Genomic DNA, 23,813 nt, shown 5'->3' on the forward strand with positions numbered 1-23,813 from the left:
CTTGTTTGGATTTGCGGTGCACTTACACATTTTAGGTCATATGTCGCTAATTTTGACTAACCTTGTTGTGTGTTACAAACTGTAAGCAACACCAGGGGTCAAAACCAACTCACTTGATGGGGCTTAGACATGCATAAACTCCATTAATCCTAACTCATTTAGTCGCATTTAACGATCACGCAGGAATAAACGGTGGCAGAACTTCTGATGCCTCAACCCTTAAAGGCAACCCCTAAGCCACAAGGCATATCTCGAAATGTAAACCCTTCTCTGGATATATTTGTAATGTGACTTCAAGCATAATGTCTTAGCGATCGTGCTAATTCATTTTTATACTATACTAGCTCAAAATATGTTATGAAATAGGTAAACGAGTCCAAAACAAGGATTAGTATCTAAATTTCTCTCCAGTCAACGTACAGTATATCTAGAGAAATAAAATTAACCTTTTTTGCGTAATATAAATACACCGAGCAAGTTTGTAAGTTTTAACACGATGTGGTCATATTCGCATTTTTCGCTATGACTTAATATCTTTTCATCATAATTATTAAATATACTTTTCAAATTGTAATGTCGCAATCAAATACGCAATAAATGACAGAGAGGGGTCCTGTTGCAGAATGCTGCCCAGGTGTTCAGATGGTTTATGCTTATTCAAAACTAAGGGACGAAACCTCAACACGAAATGAATTTTTAGAATATAAGAGTTATTCGAATAGAGATAAGAAACGGAAACAAAAGAAAATATACCAGTGTGTAAATCGGATTAAAGTGCTATGCTTGCAGATATAAAATAGTTTTCGCACACTTGAGTGACATACGCAAATAGTGAGGTCTGTGTTTATCCACAATTAAGTTTTTTTTTCAATTGGCTAGAGGTGAAATAATCAAAATAATTTTCACATAAGCATACCGACACAAATTTCGACAATGCTATATCACTCACGGTTTGAATGATACATGAAACTTAACTTTCAAAATATCTGTATGAAAGCAAATGATTGTTTATTTCTGTTAAAGCAAATGGAGCATGAACATTACCATTGCTTACAGCACCTCAATTTATTTTGTTCCGAAAAAATTATTCTATTAATGTACAAAAAAAAAAAAATAACTATGGTGGCTGATTTGTGCAATTCGTGTTTTTGCCCCGCCAAACGAAAAGTCGAAAATCAACAAGTTTAAATGGCGGGGGCGCGGAGCGAAAACACGCTAAATAGCGGGGTCGCTGGGCGAAGTTTAATAAATAAAAAAGTTTGCCGCGCGCTCCGACTAATTAGCGTGTTTTCGTTTAAAGACCCAGCCTTGCGGAAAATCGAAAATTAACAAGTTAAAATGGCGGGGGCACAGAGCGAAAACACGCTTATTAGCGAGGACGGGGAGCGAGATTTAAGAAATAAAACGGCAGGGTCGCGGGACGAAAACACGCTAATTAACTGGGGCGCGGGGTGGAGTTTAACGATTAAAACTTCGCCGCGCGAACCCTCTTATTAGCGTGTTTCGTCCCGCATCTCCGCCAAGCGAAGAGTCGATAATTTATCAGTTAAATGGCGGGGGTGCGGAGCGAAAACACGCTTATAAGCGGGAGCGCTAATTAGCGTGTTAAAGCTTAATATCTTTCCTAATTTATAAATACTGTAATCTGCATTTATTTCATTTACATTTATAATAAAATCATAAGACTGTTATATGAAAAAGTGCTTAAAACAGTGAATAAATTAAATTTTTATTCGATCATTTAAAGCAACAAGAAACAAACTAAAAAAAACTACATTGGCCTGATCCGTTAAACCGATCAATCAATATCGACTTTGTAGTACAATTATTTTTGTAGTATTATATTAACGAATGCACCGTACTGAAACCTGAACTTCTATCTTTCACAGTGTCAATATTCCATACTTCACAATCATCCGGCACTATAATTATAAATCGTACTGAATTATGACAACATGATCAGTTATTAAAGTGTCCGGTTCTGAGAAAGGATATTTGAATAGTAAGTAAGAAATTTAAATTTTGTTCATATTCTAATTCATACATTATATATTCTTATCTGAAACCATTTTTCCTCCCATACGCTATTTTTTTCTGTCATTTATTAAACACCTACCCGCTCACTCTAACTTTTAATGTGGCAGCGCATTAACTTACTACAAGTATTTGTTTATTGGTTGATAGATTTCATTACGAAATCAAGCTCTTTAGACCTAGACTTTCTTATTGTTGATTTTGATAAATGTACATGATAAAACAGTAATATGGCACGTATTTAATTTGGATTAAAATTATCAAAGTCAAATATCATATCTGTTCGTAAGAGGATCGTGGATATGTAAACAATATTTAAAAAAATAATTTAGTGCATTTTACATGTTCACTTATTCTGTAAATTAATTTCTTTGATGTTTCTGAACTAAGTATATCACCGTTATTAAGACATTTCTTTTTTGCTTTTTCAGAATATTTCTCACAAAAGCTTCGAGACAGCTGTAGAGACGATGGCGAAGGTTTTTGTAAGATATGGTCCATTTATGGTCAGATGACATATAACTATATACACAGACAAGCATCTGACCCCTCTTATAAGTAAGATTATATTTAATTTTTAAAAATACTCGTGTAAATGCTTTCAAAGGTTATCAAATAAGTATTTTTTCTGTAATTTAACATCTATTGTTATGTCGAGTTTTTAAGTGTCAAGCGCTTTTGAATTATACTAAAGTTTCCGTCAATTCTAAATTAGTGTTGTTACCTTTTTTGGTCCTTTTGGGTAATTTCTATACTAATGTATTTGAAAATTAAAAACTTTTTGATACGGCGCATGCGCAGAATGTATAAGTCTTACGTTCCTCACCGGTCTTACAAAATTCACGCCACACCGGTATAAGTGGTCGTGGGAGATGAGTCGCCGGTTATTGTCTTTCATTTTACGATCGTAATAAAACTGAGTATACATATTTTTCTTTTTTATGTTATAAGGAAAACCATGATATATTTTTCAGGAGAGTTGGAGTCTGCTGGGTTTGTGGTAGTTCCTGTGGAAATAAAGAGGAAAAATCATGTTGAAATTGCCATTGGAAAGAAGGTGGTGTGGTCATCCGAACTGACTTTGTTTCAAACATGTAATTTATCCTTTAAAATAAAATAGATAATGTTTGATTTCTTGTTTATATACGGTATTTTTTATAAAAAGATTGATATGTTATGAGATATTTAAGACTCTTTACAGAACAAATGTTTTTTAAACACCCAGTCAATTTTCATAGAGTACAAGACAGGTTCACTAGAAATAAGTTTTTGGAAGGCAAAATCCGTCTTTTTATGTTGTCGTCGCCTAGTGGTTGAGCAACATTCAAAACTTATCTCTTCAGTTGTTATTAATGCTATGTTATCATTGTTTTTGTTTAACGGGCAGAAATTCTTTGCCCAGCCATCAAAAGAGCCACTTAAAGAAATATTTTTTCTTTAGAGGGACAAATAAAAAGTCTGAATCTGATATTATAATAGTAGTATTTATACATGTATATTAACTTACAAAATTCACCCCCTTCCCATCAGTGCTGTCACTACTTTGATTTGTTTGTTTTTTGCAGATATTCCAATGAAGCGAAGTGATCCGGTTATAAAAGAAGCTGTGGCAGCTTGTACATCTGCAGTTGGAACTGTGAAGATATAAATTGACAGAAAAAATAACAACGCGGATACATATGTCTTTCCCGAAAGATATTGCTTAGGACTATACAGTAAAAGATCAGCCAAGTTTTGTGACAATGGTCCAACTCATATGCTGAGGACAATGAGGACAATTTTGTTAAACTATAGCAAAGACTGAAGTTACTGTTTGATAAAAAGGAGTAGGTGAATCAATGGCTCTGAAAATAAGAATTTTTAAATTAAAACCATAAAAACCCATGCATATTGACCACGGGACGCATGTATAATTAGTTTTCCATTACACATCTGTTTGTTTCAGATATTTATCTCTCTACATTTTACAAAAAAGAGAAATTATTTGATTTTTCATTTATCTTCATTAGTGTTGATTTTTCATGACGCAATTGTTAGAAATCTGGAATAACAAATGCTGATGATTTGTTTATCATACTAATTGAAGCCATGTAATGATTGATTAAAAAAGAGATAATAAATAACTAAAAATATAAAAATAGATAAAAAATGAAAAAAGAAAGAATAAAAATACAAAATAATTAAAAATGAAATGTAGCCTTTATGTTATGTATGATAGTCATTATTTTTTTGTGACGGTTCATGTATGGCAGTGTTCTCATGGAATGACTATAACAGATTGCCTGTGTTTGTTTGTTTAGACTTACGGCGCACCAACACAATTTAGGTCACATGGCGCCGAAAGGGGAGATATACTTTTGGCTAACCTAACCAATGGTTGTTACAAACTTAAAGCAACACCATAGGTCAAAACCACCTCACCTGTATTGTCATCGAACTAATAGTTTATTTAGTAAGGGACCACTCTGGAAAAGAGATCGTCCGTCCTATGTTAGAAAGTGTCGGCGGATCCATCTTACTGGCGGCTGAATCCCATGATTTTTTGCAGAAGACCAATATGAATATTGATACTCTTTAAATATTGAACTTTGTTTAAGCCGTCGCTTACGGACATAAATCGTTAATTGCATTCATCACTTTCGTCAATGAACATTCTCAATCAAACCGGGACTGCAACCTTTTCATTTTGTTTCCGTTGTCGTATATTGCGTTGTCCGTCATTCTGTAAGCCTCATGCATGCCACTTGCTCATTAAATTGATAACGTTTATCCCTAGGAAGGTTGTTCACGGCAAGTAGATGACCCCTTTTGATTTTGAATTAAAGATATTTTATTCGTCACATAAGAACATATTTATACACATGACATTAAAAATCAATACAAAAAAGCAAAAGACTGGAAGCAACCTAATGCTTATTGAAGTATTTTACCTATTGATTCTTACGCAATTGATTACAAAGGTCAAGGTTATAGTGGCACTTTGAGGTAGCGGTTAAGTATATAACAATAGATGTCCGAGGTAGATCTCAATTAGGTTAATTGCACACTGTAGTGAGCTGCATATTAAAATCGGCTATACAACGGGATTACATATACTTTATGCCCCTGGCAAGGCACCACACACACAAAAGCATACTCAAAGAGTCACTTGCCTTTCTTTAAAAAAACACGTTTAGAAAGAGCTTACAGCTTTATGTGTAGTTTATGCAATTAAGTAAATATATCAAACTCAAGGCCACAGTTCATATATTGCAGTTTCTATGAGCTTAACTGGTAGAATCATAGTTGTAGCTGCATTGATATATACTGGCAAATAATAATAAGGAAATAACAACTGACGGAAAAAAGATAAAACAACAATGTATGAAACATAACATAACTGTATTTTATTATATATAATGCATTTGCTATACAAATCTGAAAGTCAAAGACGTTTTTCAATGTTTGTCACATATTTTAAGACAACCATTTCATTTATGTCCGTTTTCAGGTTTGTATATTAGGCATTTCTATATATAGTACAATAAATCAGCTATGCAACTTCAATACATAAATACGCTTCTCTGAAGAAAATGGGCTTCCTCTTATAGGAAACCAGGAGGAATAATAGATTTGAACACATTTAACACGGTCATTGTTAAAATTTACAAGGTAATGGCTTATTGGCATGACTGTCGACAAAATATCAATTGAATTGTGCTTTGATTGGTAAATAAAATGTGATGTCCAAAAATGCTATTTTACACAATGTTTAATGGAATATTAACATATCTAATATCTGTACGTATTTTTTTTTTAAATTTAGGCTTTTTTTGGTGTTAATTCGCAGGCGTTGACAGCATCTTTTACAAACGGGGACTTCTCGTCAGTAACTGAAATATATTTTATTATATATTTAGAGTGTTAAAGGTTTTGACAATTAAAAAGATTCTATGCTTAAATTTGATATTTCAAAACATTGATAATTGCTACAGAGTCCCTTTGTAAATATAGAATTAAAATGTTTTGACTGAAATGGTATGTCTACTATAAGTGGTCACAGTATGAATATATACATGTAGTGTTATTAAAAATCTGACAGTTTTTAAAGAAAAGATGAACTTTACTTGACCTGTTACGGGGAACGCAGCTTCCAATATAGTTAATTCATTCTTAAATTCAAATTAAGCATATTCGGTATGAATTTCATAAATTGCAATAAATTTCTGTGATAAAAAATATTTTACTAAAAGATAAGCATAACATATCTTTAAGTAAAAACAAAACTACAATAATTATTATATATTAGTTTATCATACAGAGTTTAAAAAAGGGATAATTTTTAAAAGTCGAAAATTTCGAAGTTTGATTCACATGACTGTACTCACTTGATAGAAAGTCGTCTTTATCACATGTCCAAATCACTTTCTTGTCGATCACAAGCTCGCATGCATGGCGTCGCTTGCCTTCGGCTGCGGAAACGGTACAACCAGCGGACGTCAGAGCTCCTAATTAAATAATAAGAGAAACTTGCGCATGACATATAACCCTTCGACGTTTTAATACATTAAAGGCCATTGCCTCTAATCTATTTTTTATTTAAACCGTTTTGTTATGAAAAAACTTTGTAATTGATACGACAATAATTGTCTAACTTTCGTGAAAAAATACAGCATCACATAACAGTTATTTTAAAAGTTCTAGAATTATAATATTTAAAGAATTCGTAAGGCAAAAGAACTAATGTTTGGTACAGTGCGAAAAAGAAAATTATATGGTTAATCTGCCATAAGTGATCTGTATTTTATCAAAGTATATTATAAATCACATCATGAATATTTTTATAACAATATTTAATATTAAATTTTGCGAAATTTTTATTTTGTGTTTTAAATAATATTATATCTTATAAGTAAGTGATTTCAAATACGTTTTTAATAAAAAATCACGTTTTGGTATTTTCATAAAAGTTTGTGCGATTTAGATTTGCATTAAGGGTAAATGAAATTGAAATTTCAAGCTTACGTTTTAACACGGCTACCGGCTTGTCCGACTGGTTGATACCGCTTCATGCCTTATAGGGGCTATAATGCAGCGTTACTTTCATCTTTCCTGAAATATGAGTCTAAACTTATATCATATGAACCCATGTTACATCCGTATGAACTAACATTTCAACCGTATAAATCAGAATTAACCCGTATGAACTAAGATTAAACCGTTCTATTCGCAGAAGAAAAATAGTAAGACATTAATGAAAAAGACGTTATAGATCTACATTAAATTTTAGTTTTTACTTCGTATTTAATCGTATAGGGAAAACATATATTCGAAGATCATAATAAATTAAGACATTTTATATTCACATTGAATTTTAGTAAAAATATGTATATAATTATCTTACTTCGTATTGAATCCAATGGGGGAACCAGGCACCTTAGTAAAGGTATGAATTGTAAATGGCTTGTTATAATAATCGAGTGTTTAACTTATTTGTCTAAGGCTATACAAAATTTAAAATTTGGTGTCGTACCGAACTGAAAACAGAACATTTACTGCAAAATATAACATAGGTTAAATATTTGATTTCAAAACTTTTCTTTTATCTGAACCATTATCTGCTTTTATAACAAGTAAAACTACTTGGTTATTAACTTCTTTACAAATATTTTATTTAGCTTTTTTAACTGTTCCGCTTTGATCGTACATAACAAAAAGCGTCGGAACATTTATTTTCTATTCACTACCTTTGGCCTGAAAATATATATTCTCTATTGATAGTTTTACTATTGACAATACGTACGGAATTGTGAAACTCGTATTTTTATATTTTTTCCGATATATTGACTAATGCACAGTACTTAATTGTGCGATAATTCTTCGAACAAATACGAAAGCGGCAATAGTTACTACTTTAGTATATTAAAATACTTATACGTTAAGGTAATAAAATTTTATGATGTTAAAAAGATTAATATTGAATTTTACAGATTATTGAACTAGTATCGATGAAATATTTTAACATGCTGAAAATTGATAGCATCAAAATCGAACTTTAACTTAAATTATCCTATTATTTATTTAGATAGATAAGTGTATTACATTTTATTATAATAATTACATTTTCTTTTTATCTTGATTTACAAAGAATTAGATTACATTTGATCCTCAGCCGGTTAAAGTTGTTTAACATTGAATTGTATTATCTTTAATCTTTATACAAGCAATAAGGTGTACCAACAATAAGATTACATTTGATTGTCAGCTGGGATCCACTCGACGAAGATGGGAAAGACGGTGACTTTGAAGTATGGACCATTCATGAAGAGATGAGACGTAACTTTATACTCAGACAAGCATTTGACCCCTCTTATCAGTAAGTTGCAAACATTTATTAAATAAGTTAGTGTTTTGCAATAGTTTAAGCATAATATTTGCTTTATATGTAAGTTTCTCGTATAGTACGGTTACGTAGAAATAATCTGGCTGATTCCAGAAACGATGTAGCTGTATCGAACAACTGTGTTAAAGCTGTATGCCTCCAGAAGAGCCAAAATTTATCTTGAAAAACTATCTATCAAGATTTTTAGACAAGTAAAATGAATTCAAGATTCAATTAACAATTTACATGTTATGTGCGATTATTGACTGATTTTGCAGCATTTATCAGCATATCTTACTGCGTTACTAACTAACTAACGCAGTAAGGGCTACTTGTTTGCATATTTTGACATCCTTTTGATAATTTACATGGATTGTGTGAATGCAATTTGTAATGTGTAAATTACTTTCTTTGTTCACTTAACGAAATACATTTTTAAGATTCTCAGAAAAATATCATGAATTTGGAGGCATGTCGCTTAGTGTATTGATTTCATCATTTATTTGCTTAACAATGATGTTATCATGTCATCAAGTGGAGCAGATATTTATTGTCACTTGTTATCATGTATGATGTAATTTATAGATATGTAATTCTAATATAATGGTTTATTGTTTAAAACAGAAGAGTTGGAGTCTGCTGGGTTTGATGTAGTGGCTGACAAGATCGCAAGAAAAGATCATTGTGAACTTGTCATTGATAAACAGGTTGTATGGACTTGCAGCATAAATCTGTTTCAAGCAGGTGTGTATTATACTTTTTCGGTCGTTTGCTGTTTGTTTTCACCTTGGCTTCCGGTACATTACCGATGCCGAAAATCTTATCCGTTTGCTTTGTTAAAATATGACGAATATCAAAATCAAAACCCTAACAATCCTTACCGCGTCTAGTGATAGTTCAACTATTATGATCGAAGATTAAATTCATTTCGTCTTACGGACCCACCACATGCAAAACGACAGATACCATACGTTTGAAACGTTGAATTTCATTAAATTTTTTGTTTGTTGTTTATTAAAATATTATAACACCTGTTTCAGCGAAATCTGCCAAGCTTTTGCAAAATCCCTATAAATTATAATAACCCTTACTTTGCTGGAACAGAAATAATGATGAGCCTTAATCACCAGATCCTTTTAAAAACATCCTTTATAATTTGATATCTACACCATTTAGATTCAATTAGGCTGTTCCGAATTCAAAGTAGTGAAAATCAATTACACAAGTTCATCATATAATAACTATCTCCTGTCATAAATGATATAGGATATGCCATTACTTGTTTGCACGGTCTGTATGGTAAGCAATGAAATGTTCTATGTCTTTAATTTGCAGTAATGAGGAAAAGGAACGACCCAATGATTCAAGCAGCTGTAAAGGCATGTAGATCTGCATCAGGAAATGCAAAAGCTTAACATTGTGTCATTTAATAACAGCGACAAGAGGATATGAACAAAACAGCAACAACAACAGCGTTACACTCTATAGGCTGAACTTTAAAGATAACTTGTTCATCAATCACAGCTTTTTGAACTCTTAGAAAGTCGAACTTCTCATTTTATATAAAATAACTATGAACGTTTTAACAGTCTACTCAATGTATTGTGAATAAACCTACGATTCATTTGTCATAATATCTCGCTAACTATTACTTATGAATGGCCAACTCATATTGGACTATGTATCGCTTTTGTAGCTATTGTAGCTACGCATTGTATGTCTATGATCAAAGTAAAAAAGGTTATGTTTGCGAACGATTTTCTTTTCTATTTGACATAAAAAAGATTATGTTACATATTGTGATATATAATAGAATTATACATGCTATAAAATACAAATATTTGGCTTTAATTTGACCTTCTGATATATGAATGACGTGTTTGTTTTAAATGTGAAGTAACAAATACTGATGTTTTGAATTGACCAGAAAGGTTCAAATGACGTCATATACAAATTTAAATAAATGTTTATTATAAACACAATAAATAACAGTGTTCTCTTCTATATTTGTCCAAACAATAACAACAGGTTGTGTGTTCACATTTATGATTGTTACGATTTTGAAATAAGCTGACTGGACTACAGATTGCTGTCATCTAAGACTATAAATCTTTTAAAAACGTAACGTTTGGTGCTCCGAATATCAAAATTAGTATAATTGCTAGGGAATATCGACCTAAGGCTGTAGAAATATTTTGTGCAAAGATTGTTCATTTTAGAATGTTAGACAATAAAACGCTTTAAAAACGTAACGTTAAATTATCTCAAGACTGGTATTTCTTGGCAATACCGACCTGATGCAGTAGAACTATTTTGTGAAATCTTATCGGCAAGAATTGCTTATTTTTACTTTAAAGCGCTTTAAAACGTAACGTCAGTAGTGACGGTACGACAAAGGTAGTAGCTCTTTATCCCAAGATTGGTTTTGATAAATATCGACGCGAGTCAATTAAAATATTCTGTGAAATTTTCTCGCCAATTGTTGGTTTCAGAGGAACATAAATGTTTATTCAGACTTAAAAATAGATAACACCAGAATGAATGCTTATTCTTATTTTGTTATTCAAATCTATAACCAATTGGGTATAAAATGGAGGTTAACTGTTAATGCTGCCACATTGTGCATATAGTAGTAGACAAAACCCTCAGAATCCCTAAAGAACGTCTAAAACGGGAAAATTGAAAATGGTACAGGCTTAAATATGATTGAACCAATAAAGCATCAAAATGAACATTTTATTTATTTATTTATTTATCTACAGATAATTTCTAATTATTTTCTTCAATCTTTTTTTCAACTTTAGGGCCTACACTTTTAAACAACGTAATGTTTGGGTTTAAATACTCATGTCAAATGGGATAGCATATCTTTGAGAAATGGGTGGATGAGGCGGAAAAACAGAAGAACAACACTAGAATATCAGAACAAAACATTTAATTTATTCACTTAAGTAATGAGCCAATATGACTCCTATTCTACATACACATACATCGTATCAACATTATAAGAACGTGTTTTTTAAAATAATGCATGTCATTCAAAGCCAATGGATCAGCAAAGCCATCAATATTTGTCCATTCTTTATTTCAGACAACCATGTCATATATGCATTTCCATAGTTTTCAATAACATGAATTATTTTCAAAATATGTTCTCACAGGGGGTGTAAAGTTTTCATCTTGATAATTTCTATAATGATAGTTAGCTAAGATTTAATTTGTCCTTTCGTATTCTTCACAGCTTCTAATGCACTGATGGCACTGGTGGTAAGTGTATGGTTCTTTACTGTATCTGAAATATGAAACAGAAATGTTCTATTATGCATGAAAAATAAAGTAATAATATTTGAATAACTTGTCAATGCCTCAAACATGTAAAAGACGTGTTCATGATTTCATCACGATTACAACTAAATCAATATGAAATCGTGCCTATAAACTTTCCAATTCCTTTACATTTAATGGAATAAATCGGTACTTTTATTCTTAGGAAGATACATAATTGAGCCGTGTCACGACAAAACCAACATAATGGGTTTGCGACCAGCATGGATCCAGACCAGCCTGGGCATCCGCGCAGTCTGATCAGGATCCATGATGTTCGCTATCAGTTTCTCTACTTGTAAGAGTTGGTAAGCGAACAGCATGGATCCTGATCAGACTGCGCGGATGCGCAGGCTGGTCTGGATCCATGCTGGTCGCAAACGCATTATGTTGGTTTTGTCATGACGCGGCTCATAAGCTTTCAATCATTCTTTAAATAACATCATGCCCATCCAAGTGTGTAAAGTAGTTGAACAGGTGAAAGTCAAAATAAGTTTTACAATAATACCTTTTAATTTTACAATTTATTTATTCACATGAACGAAAAATAAGTCACATGGCCCGAGAAAATTTCTATAAATTATATCAACCGGAATTTACCTGCAACGTTCAATTTATCTTAAAGAGTGCGGCAGACTTTTTAAACTTCAGGCAGATTTATATCTGTTTTATTCTGAACATTCTCGAGGTCAATCACCATTAAAACAGTCTTTTTTTTTTCTTTTTTTTTAAATAGTCACTCCAGCTCAACTTGGCAATGAAAACAATGAGCATTATGTCCCATTTAAACGAAATTTAAATGAATTTACTAAATTAAGGCTAAGAAACTCAGCATATTTTGGATATTTTTTGTTCAAAATGATAGTCACACATATAATTGTTCCTATTATGTCTTACCTAAAAGAAGATCGGGTATCGAGCACTTCCAAACAACTTTCTTGTCTACAACCAGCTCACAGGTATCACGTCTCTTTACTTGAACAGGCACCACCGTAAAACCACGTGACCCCAGACCATCTTTATGAAAAAATCAAGGTGGTATTGATGTATAATAAAGAACGGATATAATAAGTAATAAAGTGGTACATAAAATTTAAACATCTTACGACAGACACTTATTCAACACATTTTTATTTTGGTATTCTGCTGATATAGGTACGCTAAATTTATATAAAACTATCGAGCATAAGTTAACAAAAAAGGTCTTACTCAATCTGATTAAAATCAGCTTCTAATTAACGCTACACATTAAAAAATTTTGGCAAAATATCAATAGGTCTGAACTTGAGAATCAGATTGAGGTCTTACTTATCAATGGAGCCACAGGTTTCTGCGAGTGGTAGACACCGTTTCATCTTTGGTAAGGACCGTAATGTAGAAACACCTTCATCTTGTCTGCTGCAATGAAGTGAAGAAATAATGAACGTTACGTTACGTTACGTTCTGATAATGACATTATGATTTGTAAATTAACCTTTATGTTCGTCAAAATGCTTTCGAAATACAGAATTTGATATTTTGTAAGATACAAACTTTTATCAGATCTACACAAACAGAAACTATTTTTACTGTATAATAGGTTTCTAACTTTGCTCATTTAAACAATTAAGTAATAACATTAAATAGACTAATCTAATTTTGAAATCGTATTTAGCGTCACAAATAAACTTTTCATTTTTATCCATCGGTATCGTACTCACTCTTCCATCAAAGCGTTTACTGTGTTATAACCCGAGAGATACAGGCTTTGCTGACATGTATTTAAACAATTATTTTCTCAACCGAAGTCACTTAAACAAAAAAAATCAAACTTTTCAGATTATGTTTTTTATCAATGTAATAAGTATAATAAATTAAAGAATATCAAATAATATATACACTAACCTTTCTCTGAGATCTACTTTTAGCTTTTAAATTAAATAGTTTAATAACAAATAGTGGTAAATATCAGTACACTTTTATAGTTATAAATTCACACGTCATACAATTCAGTTAATACAAATCGATCGTCAATACTTGTAGTTAAATAGGCCAACTGTTTAAATATGAGATTAACGCTCATTAAACACAAATTTATCGACTTTTTTTACCAGATCTTTCTTTTTCGTATGGGACAATAAATAAAAAAATAACGTTTGTAATGCTGTGTTCTCACCGCCGATCAGATCAATTCGATCAAGCACGATCAAGCGATCGGGTACCTGTCTAGCTCGGTCTGCATGCGTGATCGGGAGTAATTAGTGAGCGGTCTACCTTGGTCGGCATGGCTCGTGCTTCCTACCCGAATTTTTTTGACATGTCAAAAAAATTCGAGTAGCGATCGAGTAGATAAGCGGTCGAGAAGCGATCGTATTGTAATCGAGTAGAAGATTTAGTTGATCGAGAATAAATCGTGTAACGATCTAGTTTGGTCGGGTATACATCTCTTACCCGATCTGTACACGATCATCTCGACTTCTACACACGACTATTTACGACTCGATTACGATCATTACGATCTGGTCGGGTGGAAATTTGGAGACGATTAAGCACAGGTCCAGTTAATCTAGTTGAGATCGTGTAGGTCTGGGTGATCGAGAAGAAGCCGGGATGTTGGTCGGGTTGTCGTCGAGACATCGTGTAGGGTCGACTTGAGGTCGTGTAGGAGTCGTGAATGTGCATTTAATCCAGCTTGGTCTGGCTTAATCGGTGAATTAATGTGATCGGGACGATCGAGTTGATCTGATCGGCGGTGAGAACATAGCATTAAGCACGAGGATCATTAGCACGAAATAATACAACAATTAACTTCCATGACTACGGTGTCTCGTTGGGGTTATCTCTACAAACGCACAACTCGAAACAACGAAGACAAGAAATACGATGGTGAAAGGTCGAAGTAACGAAACCACGATGGTGGATAAGGAAGTTAACTGTTGTATCTAAATAATTATTTCGTGCAAATAATCTTGAAAATGTGTTTGATGCTTGATCGTATATAAATATCATTTGATAAACTTTAATATGATGGCGTTTTAAATTACTTTATCGGATTTGCTCTACTTATTAGGTATATGTGTAGATATGTTATTAGAAAAAAAACCCAATCGTATCTGTTCTTATTCATTGGTATCAGTATTACAGTAAAATGCATATCTATTTTAATGTTTTAGTTGCAATTTATTAAGAAAGTTGTGGAAACGTGTTGATATCTTCAGGGAACTATGCATAGTTATCTATAGCTCAGTTAACTTATATCGCGAGTCACTTTATGAAAAAAAAATGATATCAATAGTTTGACTTAAAGAATGTATGAATATCGCATCTTCTATATTGTTAATTAATTATGAGTGCAGGGGAATTTACTAGTACACTATAAAATACGAAGGCATGTAAGAGTTATTTGTTCTTCTGCGATATAAAAGTATCCAAAGTTTTTCAAATTTTCGTATTTTTATCTGTTCGTCTGAAGCCCCGTGGGGAAAAAGGCAACGTGACCCTTGTATACGCTTTTTCATGTACAAAGTTCAATGACAACATAAAAAAATAATCTGTAATCTTAAGGAGGGAAATCTCACATCTTATCACATTAAAGGGTAAGGGCGATACCTAACAATTTTAAACACTTAAAATAGATTGATTCATTACGATACAAAAAATAGTCTAGACAGATAAGAACATCCCATAAGATTAAATAAAACCCTACATTTGAACACAACACGCATGAACCTGCCTTGTACTGATCGAAAACAGGTAAGATAACTTGATTTAATTAATCAATTTTTTTGTTTATTTTTTAACATTAATTTTGCTCAAATATATATTTTGCATGTTTTGTTAATGAAATCACGGATTTATATGTAATTAAAATCCATGGTAAAATTAACCGTGCATGAGCATTTTGTAAGACTTTAGTTTTGTTCTTTTCGGAGATTACTTAATTCGCAATTTAAAGGTACATCATGCCGAAGAAAAAGGATAATTTTTTATTTTCTTTAGAAAGGGCAAACATGAATTTTATTATGTTTTGATAATGGCTGTGAAAAACGTAAGATGCATGTAACCTGAAGAAAGTAGCGATAAATATAAAATAATTTGTCTTTAAATTAGCAAACTGTAAATAAAGTAGTATTTTGACTTTCATACAAAACAAAAACTACTTCACTATTAATAAATAAAAAGCAAAAAGCAACAGATGAAATATATAATTCAAGTAATCGGCCAGCTAACTTTTTAGATATACTATAAAAGCACACAAAAATTTAAAAGCTTTTGAGAAATAAAAATGCAAGCATTTCTGAGGCATAATGGGCCTTTAAATTGCAATGAAAGAATTATTTGATGTAAGTTTATGTATTATCTTGATTTTTTACTTGGAAGATGTATTGAAATGATAAGGTCCGTTCGTTGCATGACATAATCTGTTCGAAAAATGAAGCTTGTTGATGAGTAATATATTTTTACATTTAATAGTTTGGAATAATATTAAAGTAAATTAAACTTACGAACTGTGAGAGACAGTAAACTGTAAGGCAAATTCATTGCTAATACATGTACATATTATTCAAACTGCATATCGTTCCAAGTTCTCGCAAAGTTAATATATAGTCATTCTCGTGAATTGTAAATATATCTCAAATTCGTTTAAGGATTTTGTGTTAATAAATCTTTTTGTAGTTTTTTTCTGATTTCTTTATTTATTCATGCCGATATCACGAGGTCTCACTTTTATCAAATACCGCAGTTAAACTCACTCAACGCGTGATACCTATCCTTCGGAAAATGCATATAGTAAAACCTTACATAAATTACTGTTAAAATCTAATTTGTATAAGGATATAAAGTTTATCAGTATACATTTTAACCTGAAGTGTCAGCTGGCTAAATACAATCTAAAATAAATAAGGACAAAAGTTAATTGAAAATGTAGTTACTGCAATCTACGGAAGCTTATCAGGGCCTCCACTTATCTAAAAGTTTCACGTCATGTAAACTTGTTTACGAAAGCCTAATAGTGTCAAATGAAATAAAAAATAAAATTGCGTGAAATATAACGTGAATAAAAGCGTCATTACGCGAATCAAAAGGCGTAATAACGCGAATAAATGCGTTATAACGCGAATCAAAAGGCGTAATAACGCGAATAAAGGCGTAATAACGCAAACCAAAAGGCGTAATAACGCGAATAAAGGCGTTATAACGCGAATTAAAAGGCGTAATAACGCAAATCAAAAGGCGTAGTAACACGAATAAAGGCGTAGTAACGCTAACCAAATCGCGTAATAACGCAAATTTAAACGCATTTTAATGCAAATTTAATACCATATTTATACTAATCAAATGGCCTAGTAACGTGAGAAAGGAAGACCAATATTGATCTGAATTTATTGTTCAAGATATAAACTCGTATAGAATAATATAATATACATTTACAATAACTAACATTCCATTTGCGCAGTAATAATGCAAACTATTTGTCATAAACTAATGAAGACTCTTTAATATTTGCCAATTTAAGGTGACTTGGTGCCTTATAGGTCCATTGGACTGGACGTAAATACAGTTAATCTGAATTCACATGTATCACATCATTGATTTTACACATGTCACTATAGTAAATGAATTTTTTTTCTTTTCTTATCTTATCTTATCTTATCTTATCTTATCTTATCTTATCTTATATGTGCGTCATATGTTCAATTATCTTCGGATATATCCTATTTGATTACCTTATAACCTCTAGTATCTTCTAATTATGTGAATGCCATTCCTAATTAAGTTATAGGTAATAGGCTATAGGTAAACGTAAGGTATAAGTTAGTCACATTAGGGTGATTATTGATAGGTATGCTTAAATGGGGGATAGTGTTTCAGTTAAGTCACAATTATAGGAGACATTGCCTTCTTTGTCTATGTAGAAAAGTATCTATAGTTGGGTGATAGTTAACCTCTAATCTCACGAAATCATGTCCTAATAAAAGATTAAAAAAATCAGACTGTGGCTTTAGGACGTATCCGTACAGAATTGAAAATAAAACGTACGTCTTGGATCAACATTGTTCTTCCTATCTTACATTACTAGGCCACTGTTTGGAATTTATATGGTATTAAATTAGCGTTATAACGCCTTTTGTTTTGCGTTATTGCGCCTTTTGGTTCGCGTTATTACGCCTTTTGATTCGTGTAATTACACCTTTTGATTTGCGTTAAAACGCGGGTAAAGGCGTTACTACGCCTTTTGTTTCGCGTTATATCGCGAATAAAGGCGTTACTTCACCTTTTGATTCGCGTTATAACGCCTTTATTCGCGTTATTACGCCTTTTGATTCGCGTTATAACGCCTTTATTCGCGTTATTACGCCTTTTGATTCGCGTTATAACGCCTTTATTCGCGTTAGTACGCCTTTTGATTCGCGTAATTACGCCTTTTGATTCGCGTTTAAACGCGAATAAAGGCGTTACTACGCCTTTTGTTTCGCCTTATAACGCGAATAAAGGCGTTACTTCTCCTTTTGATTCATGTTATAACGCCTTTATTCGCGTTATTACGCCTTTTGATTCGCGTTATTACGCCTTTATTCGCGTTATTACGCCTTTTGATTTGCGTTATAACGCCTTTATTCGCGTTAGTATGCCTTTTGATTCGCGTAATAACCCCTTTTGATACGCGTTATAACGCGAATAAAGGCGTTATAACGCCTTTTGATTCGCGTTATAACGCCTTTTGATTTGCGTTATTACGCCTTTTGTTTTGCGTTATAACGCGAATAAAGGCCTTATAACGCCTTTTGATTCGAGTAATTACGACTTTGTTTCGCGTAATAACGCGAATAAAGGCGTTACTACGCCTTTTGATTCGCGTTATAATGACTTTTTTCGCGTTATTACGCCTTTTGATTCGCGTAATAACGCCTTTCAATTCGCGTTTTAACGCCTTTATTCGCGTTATAACGCGAAACTAAAGGCGTAATAACGCGAATCAAAAGGCATACTAACGCGAATAAAGGCGTTATAACGCGAATCAAAAGGTGTAATAACGCGAATAAAGGCGTTAAAACGCGAACATAAAGTCGTAATAACGCGAACCAAAAAGCATAATAATGCGAAACGAAAAGCGTTATAACGCTAATTTAATACCATATAAATTCCAAACAGTGGCCTTGTGATGTAAGATAGGAAGAACAATGTTGATTTAAATGAATTGATCAATTTCAATTCTGTACGGATACGTCCTAAGGCCACAGTCTGATTTTTTTAATCTTTTATTAGGAAACGCTTTCATGAGATTAGAGGTTATTATCACCTAACTATAGATACTTTTCGATAAAGATAAAGAAGACAATGTCTCCTATAATTGTAACTTAACAGATACACTTTTACCCCTCTAAGCATACCTATCAATAATTAGAGATACTTTCACCCTAATGTGACTTATGTATGCCTTACGTTTTTCCAAATCTTGTTACCTATAGCCAATTACCTATAGCGTAATTAGGAACGACATTCACATAATTAAAAGATACTACAGGTTATTAAGTAATTTTACAGGACATATCCGTAGATAATTTAACATATGCCGCACATATAAAATAAGATAAGATATAAGAAAAAATAGAAATTCATTTACTATAGTGACATTTGTAAAAATCAATGATGTGAATTCAGAGTAACTGTATTGACATATAACCCAATGGACCTTTAAGTCTCCAAGTCACCTTATATTGACAAATATCAAAGAGTCTTCATTAGTTTATTACAAATGGTTTGCAATATTACTGCGCAAATGGAATGATAGTTATTGTAAATGTATATTATATTATTCTATACGAGTTTATATCTTGAGCAATAAATTCAGATCAATGTTGTTCTTCCTTTCTCACGTTACTAGGCCATTTGATAAGTATAAATATGGAATAAAATTGGCATTATAATGCGTTTTAATTTGCGTTATTACGCCTTTTGGTTCGCGTTACTACGCCTTTTTTCGCGTTACTACGCCTTTTGATTTACGTTATTACTCCTTTTGTTTCGCGTTTCTACGCCTTTATTCGCTTTACTACGCCTTTTGATTTGCGTTATTACGCCTTTTGGTTCGCGTTACTACGCCTTTATTCGCGTTACTACATGTACGCCTTTTGATTTGCGTTATTACGCCTTTTGTTTCGCGTTATAACGCGAATAAAAGCGATATTATGCCTTTTGATTCGCGTTATAACGCCTTATAGGCGTTATTAGGCCTTTTGATTCGCGTTTTGATTCGCGTTATAACGCCTTTATTCGCATTACTTCGCCTTTATTTGCGTTTCTACGCCTTTTGATTCGCGTAATAACGATTTTATTCGCGTCATAACGCCTTTGCATTTTTATTTTTTTATTTTATTTGACACTATTAGGCTTTCGTACTTGTTCCTTTCCGTTTTGACCAAAAAGATTCCATGAAGACGTAATGATTAATACCTGATACGTAGAAGTTTTTATCTTGGCGAAAAAACTTCTATTGAATAACGTGAACTTACGGGTTAGTAGACGTTTTTTTTTTATTATTTATGAATCAGATTGATGTGTACGTCAATTAAAAATGTTTGAAATGTGCTACCACTCCCCTTAATTTTGTAATTGAGCATTTAGTAATGGAATATAAAGATAACGTGTGCTTAAAACATGTGACTTCTTGTCGACGCAAACATGTAACAATAATCCAGAGAAAACATTTGATTCCGCAATGATCTTCTAGCTTAAACACTGGTGAAGTGCATACTATAGAAATAGAAAACCTTACTTTAGATGAGCACAGTGAACTGTGATAGAAGGCATCATAAGGGAAATAGGTGACATATTCATGTAGTGAAGTAATCATAAGATGTCCTTAACACATTTAAAAACCTAATCGAAAATGCTAAATTCCATTAATTTAATTTACACTGGATAAATCCTCAATGCGAAAAGAAGTATAATGTTACTTTAACTTGTAAATCAGACTGAACTAGAAGTGTTTACAACAGCTACATGTGCTAGTTAACAAACTTTATTCAAACCTATATATATATGCACCTATCTTGATAACAGTTATTCAATATGGCAAATATATCAGTAAAATGCTTCAATTGTACGTATACAGATGTTTTTATTTTGTTTTACAGAAGAAACAGCATCTATATTCAATGACAAACGAACAGGAAAAAGTGAGGTATAAAAGAACAAACTTTACATTTGAACAGATTGAATACATCAGTAAAGATGGCGGAAAAAGAAATCAACGTGTTGCTGTGTTTAGTATTAATTTATGCTAGTGCTCGGTGTTGGAATGTCGAATTACTGAACAGTACACATTTTGTGTGTGATTACAGTAGTTACTACTCAAAATTAGTCATTAGAAATGGTTACGTAGAGCAAGATGTGAAAGAATGTTTACAGTCACATCCAGAGACCAAAACATTGGAATATACACATAGCAAATTGAAAACAGTTCCCATATATCTAGGGGTTTTAAAAGAACTTACTAATTTAGATTTATCTTACAATGAAATATCATCCGTCTCATTTACTGGGATGGAAAATACCTGCAAAAGAATATCGAATCTTGTTCTTGACAGAAATGTCATTCGTGTTTTACGTAAGGGGAGCTTAGACTGTCTGGAATCTTTGGAAAAACTTTCTATTGCCAACAACACCCTTGAACGAATCGAGAATGGAACATTCAATACCAAGTTAAAGTCATTATATGACATCCATTTAGCTTTTAATAATCTGACTCATATTGACAGTAGCTTGTATAGTAAATTTTTATTGTCTACGGATACGAGAGTGAAAGTTAATGCATCTTTTAACAATATAATAGGCTTTACAAATTCAATAAACATGACAATAAATGATATAACTGAATCCTCCAGCATGATAGCTATACTTCTTCATAACAATTTCACAGGATTTAATATTAAATACTATTTCAACATGTTCAATATCACACAACCTAAACGACAATTGCCAAGATTAACGAAAAGCGGGTTTGATTTAAGGTTTAATCCGTTTATTTGTGACTGTGCGCTTTATCCGTTGTCGCAAGCACTTAACGTCTGCCATGCAATGGATCCGGACGATCCATATTTTTCAATCACCTGTGGTTCTCCTATCAGCTTACAGGGAATGATGGTAAGACAAGTTAGAAAAGAGCAATTTAACTGCTCAATTACACAGAATTGTCCGGCATCCTGCACATGTACCGAAACTATTGCCCTTAACCTTATCACGATTCGTTGCAATGATGGTTTCCTTGGCAAGGAGTTACCTTTGTCAATCCCAGCAGCCGATAATTTATATATCAGTATGAAATCTCAACACATGACAAAGCTCTCCACCAGGCAATATCTTCAAAACGTTACAGTTCTTGACGTGTCGGACTGCTCAATTAACGACATTGATCCATCAGTTGTACACACCCTTGATGGCGGAATAACAAACACGGTATACCTTCATGGCAATAATTTAGAATACATTCCTAGGACATTTCAAAATTTTAATTTCAGTAAAGGAGACATTTTGACCATTGATGGGAATCCATTCAAATGTGATTGCCATTCATTATGGATGAAAAAATGGCTTCTGTCAAATACAAAACATGTTATTCACCAAGATAAAATAAGATGCTCTGTTGGACCTGATGCTGATCGACCAGTGGTTGCAGTACCGGACAATGAATTTACATGTGAAACTGGACTTACCTTAAAAGAAATAATTATTATTACAGTTGCTTCAATGGCAGGCACAGTATTTCTTGCTATGCTCATAGTTTGCAAATTCAATAGCATTCAAGTAATTATGATATCAAATTTTGGAGTATGTACATATTGTTTCAGGCGAAGAAAAAAGCGTCGTTTGCAATACGATATATTCATAGCCCATTCATGTGAAGATGACGTAACGATAGGAAACATCGTTGATTTCTTGGAAAGTCAATCGCCATCTTATCAAGTTTGCCTGGGTGAGAGAAACTTTCAACTCGGTAGAACAATATCCGAAAATATACTCGATACGATCGAGTCCAGCCATACTACTTTGATGGCCATTTCCAATAACTTTCTCAGGAGCAGTTGGTGTAGCATGGAATTCCGTGAGGCTCACATGAGATTTTTGAGAGATAGAAATGTCAATATGGTTTTGATTGTCTTGGAAGACCTAGACGAAGAACTAATATTCAAAGAGTTACGTCTATACTTACAAACACATGTATATCTTAAATTCACAGACAGATATTTTTTGGCGGAACTCTTACAAAATATTCCTATAATGATACCAAGTGACAAAGAAACAGACCCATTACTTTCGAATTAGTTTAGAAAAGAGGTCATCAAAAGAACAAAGTAGTATACATTAACATCTGTAAAGTGGGCATATTCATCGTTGGAACGCACGGTAGACATTCCGTATATACTACATTTAATATTTACCCGATACTGGTATACGGTAAATAGCCTGGCTTGCCGATGTAAAGGGCGTATTTCATGTTACTTTTATTCCAGGAACTATATTGTTACAGACTTAGTAACAATTACATGGGAAGCATTCAATTTTGTATGTATATTTTTAAGTAATAGGAGCTTATCTTTTCACTTTGATTCACTTAGCATGGCAAAAGATCTCAGTAAAACACAAAAGGTTTTACTTTTATTAAAAAATTACTATTATAAGTAAATATAATCCATTTTGTTCTGATATTATTTGGATTTTATTATATTATCATTTTAATGTATTAATCATTCAAATTTTTTTGGTATTATTTTAATTTAAACGGAGTTGTTTGTTGATTAATTAGTTTTTTTTTCTGTATACATATGATGTATATCAGACATTTTCTACTAGTAGATAGTTTTGTAATTCGTTACATTTGATACTTTTTTCTGTTTTCATTCCATTCATATTTCAAGATAAAATTCCAAAATAGATCTACTGTTTGATTATTATCAATATTTTATTGCGTAGTCCCCGACATTTTATCTGTTATTTGGATTTTATAATATTATTATTTTATTGTATTACACGCTATTAGCATCACTCGTCATAGAACATTCTCCCATAAAAAGATAGTTAGTATACTAAAAGCATTGATTACAGCAATGTT

At 32.5% G+C, this 23,813-nt stretch overlaps 1 protein-coding gene and 4 long non-coding RNA genes across 8 annotated transcripts; 3 read left to right on the forward strand and 2 right to left on the reverse strand.

Moving 5' to 3' along the window:
- Positions 1 to 1,854: 1,854 nt before the first annotated feature.
- On the forward strand, positions 1,855 to 4,097 carry LOC132729369 (uncharacterized). Of its 2 annotated transcripts, none has more exons than XR_009625607.1 (4): positions 1,855 to 2,002; positions 2,466 to 2,592; positions 3,009 to 3,128; positions 3,600 to 4,097. It is a non-coding gene; the product is annotated as an uncharacterized LOC132729369 (long non-coding RNA). The 2 variants fall into 2 exon arrangements; XR_009625608.1 differs by having other exon boundaries at positions 1,868 to 2,006.
- Positions 4,098 to 5,398: 1,301 nt separating this feature from the next.
- Positions 5,399 to 16,226, reverse strand: LOC132729372 (uncharacterized). Of its 2 annotated transcripts, none has more exons than XR_009625609.1 (4): positions 16,204 to 16,226; positions 7,039 to 7,125; positions 6,402 to 6,521; positions 5,399 to 5,906 (listed from the first exon to the last, which is right to left on the reverse strand). It is a non-coding gene; the product is annotated as an uncharacterized LOC132729372 (long non-coding RNA). The 2 variants fall into 2 exon arrangements; XR_009625610.1 differs by lacking the exon at positions 16,204 to 16,226 and adding an exon at positions 7,418 to 7,456.
- On the forward strand, positions 8,254 to 9,842 carry LOC132729373 (uncharacterized). The gene is made up of 3 exons (XR_009625611.1): positions 8,254 to 8,389; positions 9,020 to 9,139; positions 9,731 to 9,842. It is a non-coding gene; the product is annotated as an uncharacterized LOC132729373 (long non-coding RNA).
- LOC132729366 (uncharacterized) lies at positions 11,429 to 13,748 on the reverse strand. Of its 2 annotated transcripts, none has more exons than XR_009625606.1 (4): positions 13,604 to 13,672; positions 13,028 to 13,114; positions 12,617 to 12,736; positions 11,429 to 11,687 (listed from the first exon to the last, which is right to left on the reverse strand). It is a non-coding gene; the product is annotated as an uncharacterized LOC132729366 (long non-coding RNA). The 2 variants fall into 2 exon arrangements; XR_009625605.1 differs by having other exon boundaries at positions 11,433 to 11,687; positions 13,028 to 13,117; positions 13,604 to 13,748.
- Positions 14,565 to 23,622, forward strand: LOC132729370 (protein toll-like). Its single transcript, XM_060715136.1, has 2 exons — positions 14,565 to 15,451; positions 20,839 to 23,622. The coding sequence occupies exon 2, from the start codon at positions 20,936 to 20,938 to the stop codon at positions 23,024 to 23,026; it is 2,091 nt and encodes a 696-aa protein (XP_060571119.1). The 5' UTR covers positions 14,565 to 15,451; positions 20,839 to 20,935; the 3' UTR covers positions 23,027 to 23,622.
- The last annotated feature ends 191 nt before the right edge of the window (positions 23,623 to 23,813 follow it).

The sequence above is a fragment of the Ruditapes philippinarum genome, unplaced genomic scaffold (genome assembly GCF_026571515.1).
Source record: "Ruditapes philippinarum isolate M1 unplaced genomic scaffold, ASM2657151v2 ctg3846_1_1_1_1, whole genome shotgun sequence".
Lineage (NCBI taxonomy): Eukaryota > Metazoa > Mollusca > Bivalvia > Venerida > Veneridae > Ruditapes > Ruditapes philippinarum.

Excerpts from the sequence above, each read along its gene's own strand:
- LOC132729370 (XM_060715136.1), top strand. The coding sequence starts at position 20,936 with ATGGCGGAAAAAGAAATCAACGTGTTGCTGTGTTTAGTATTAATTTAT.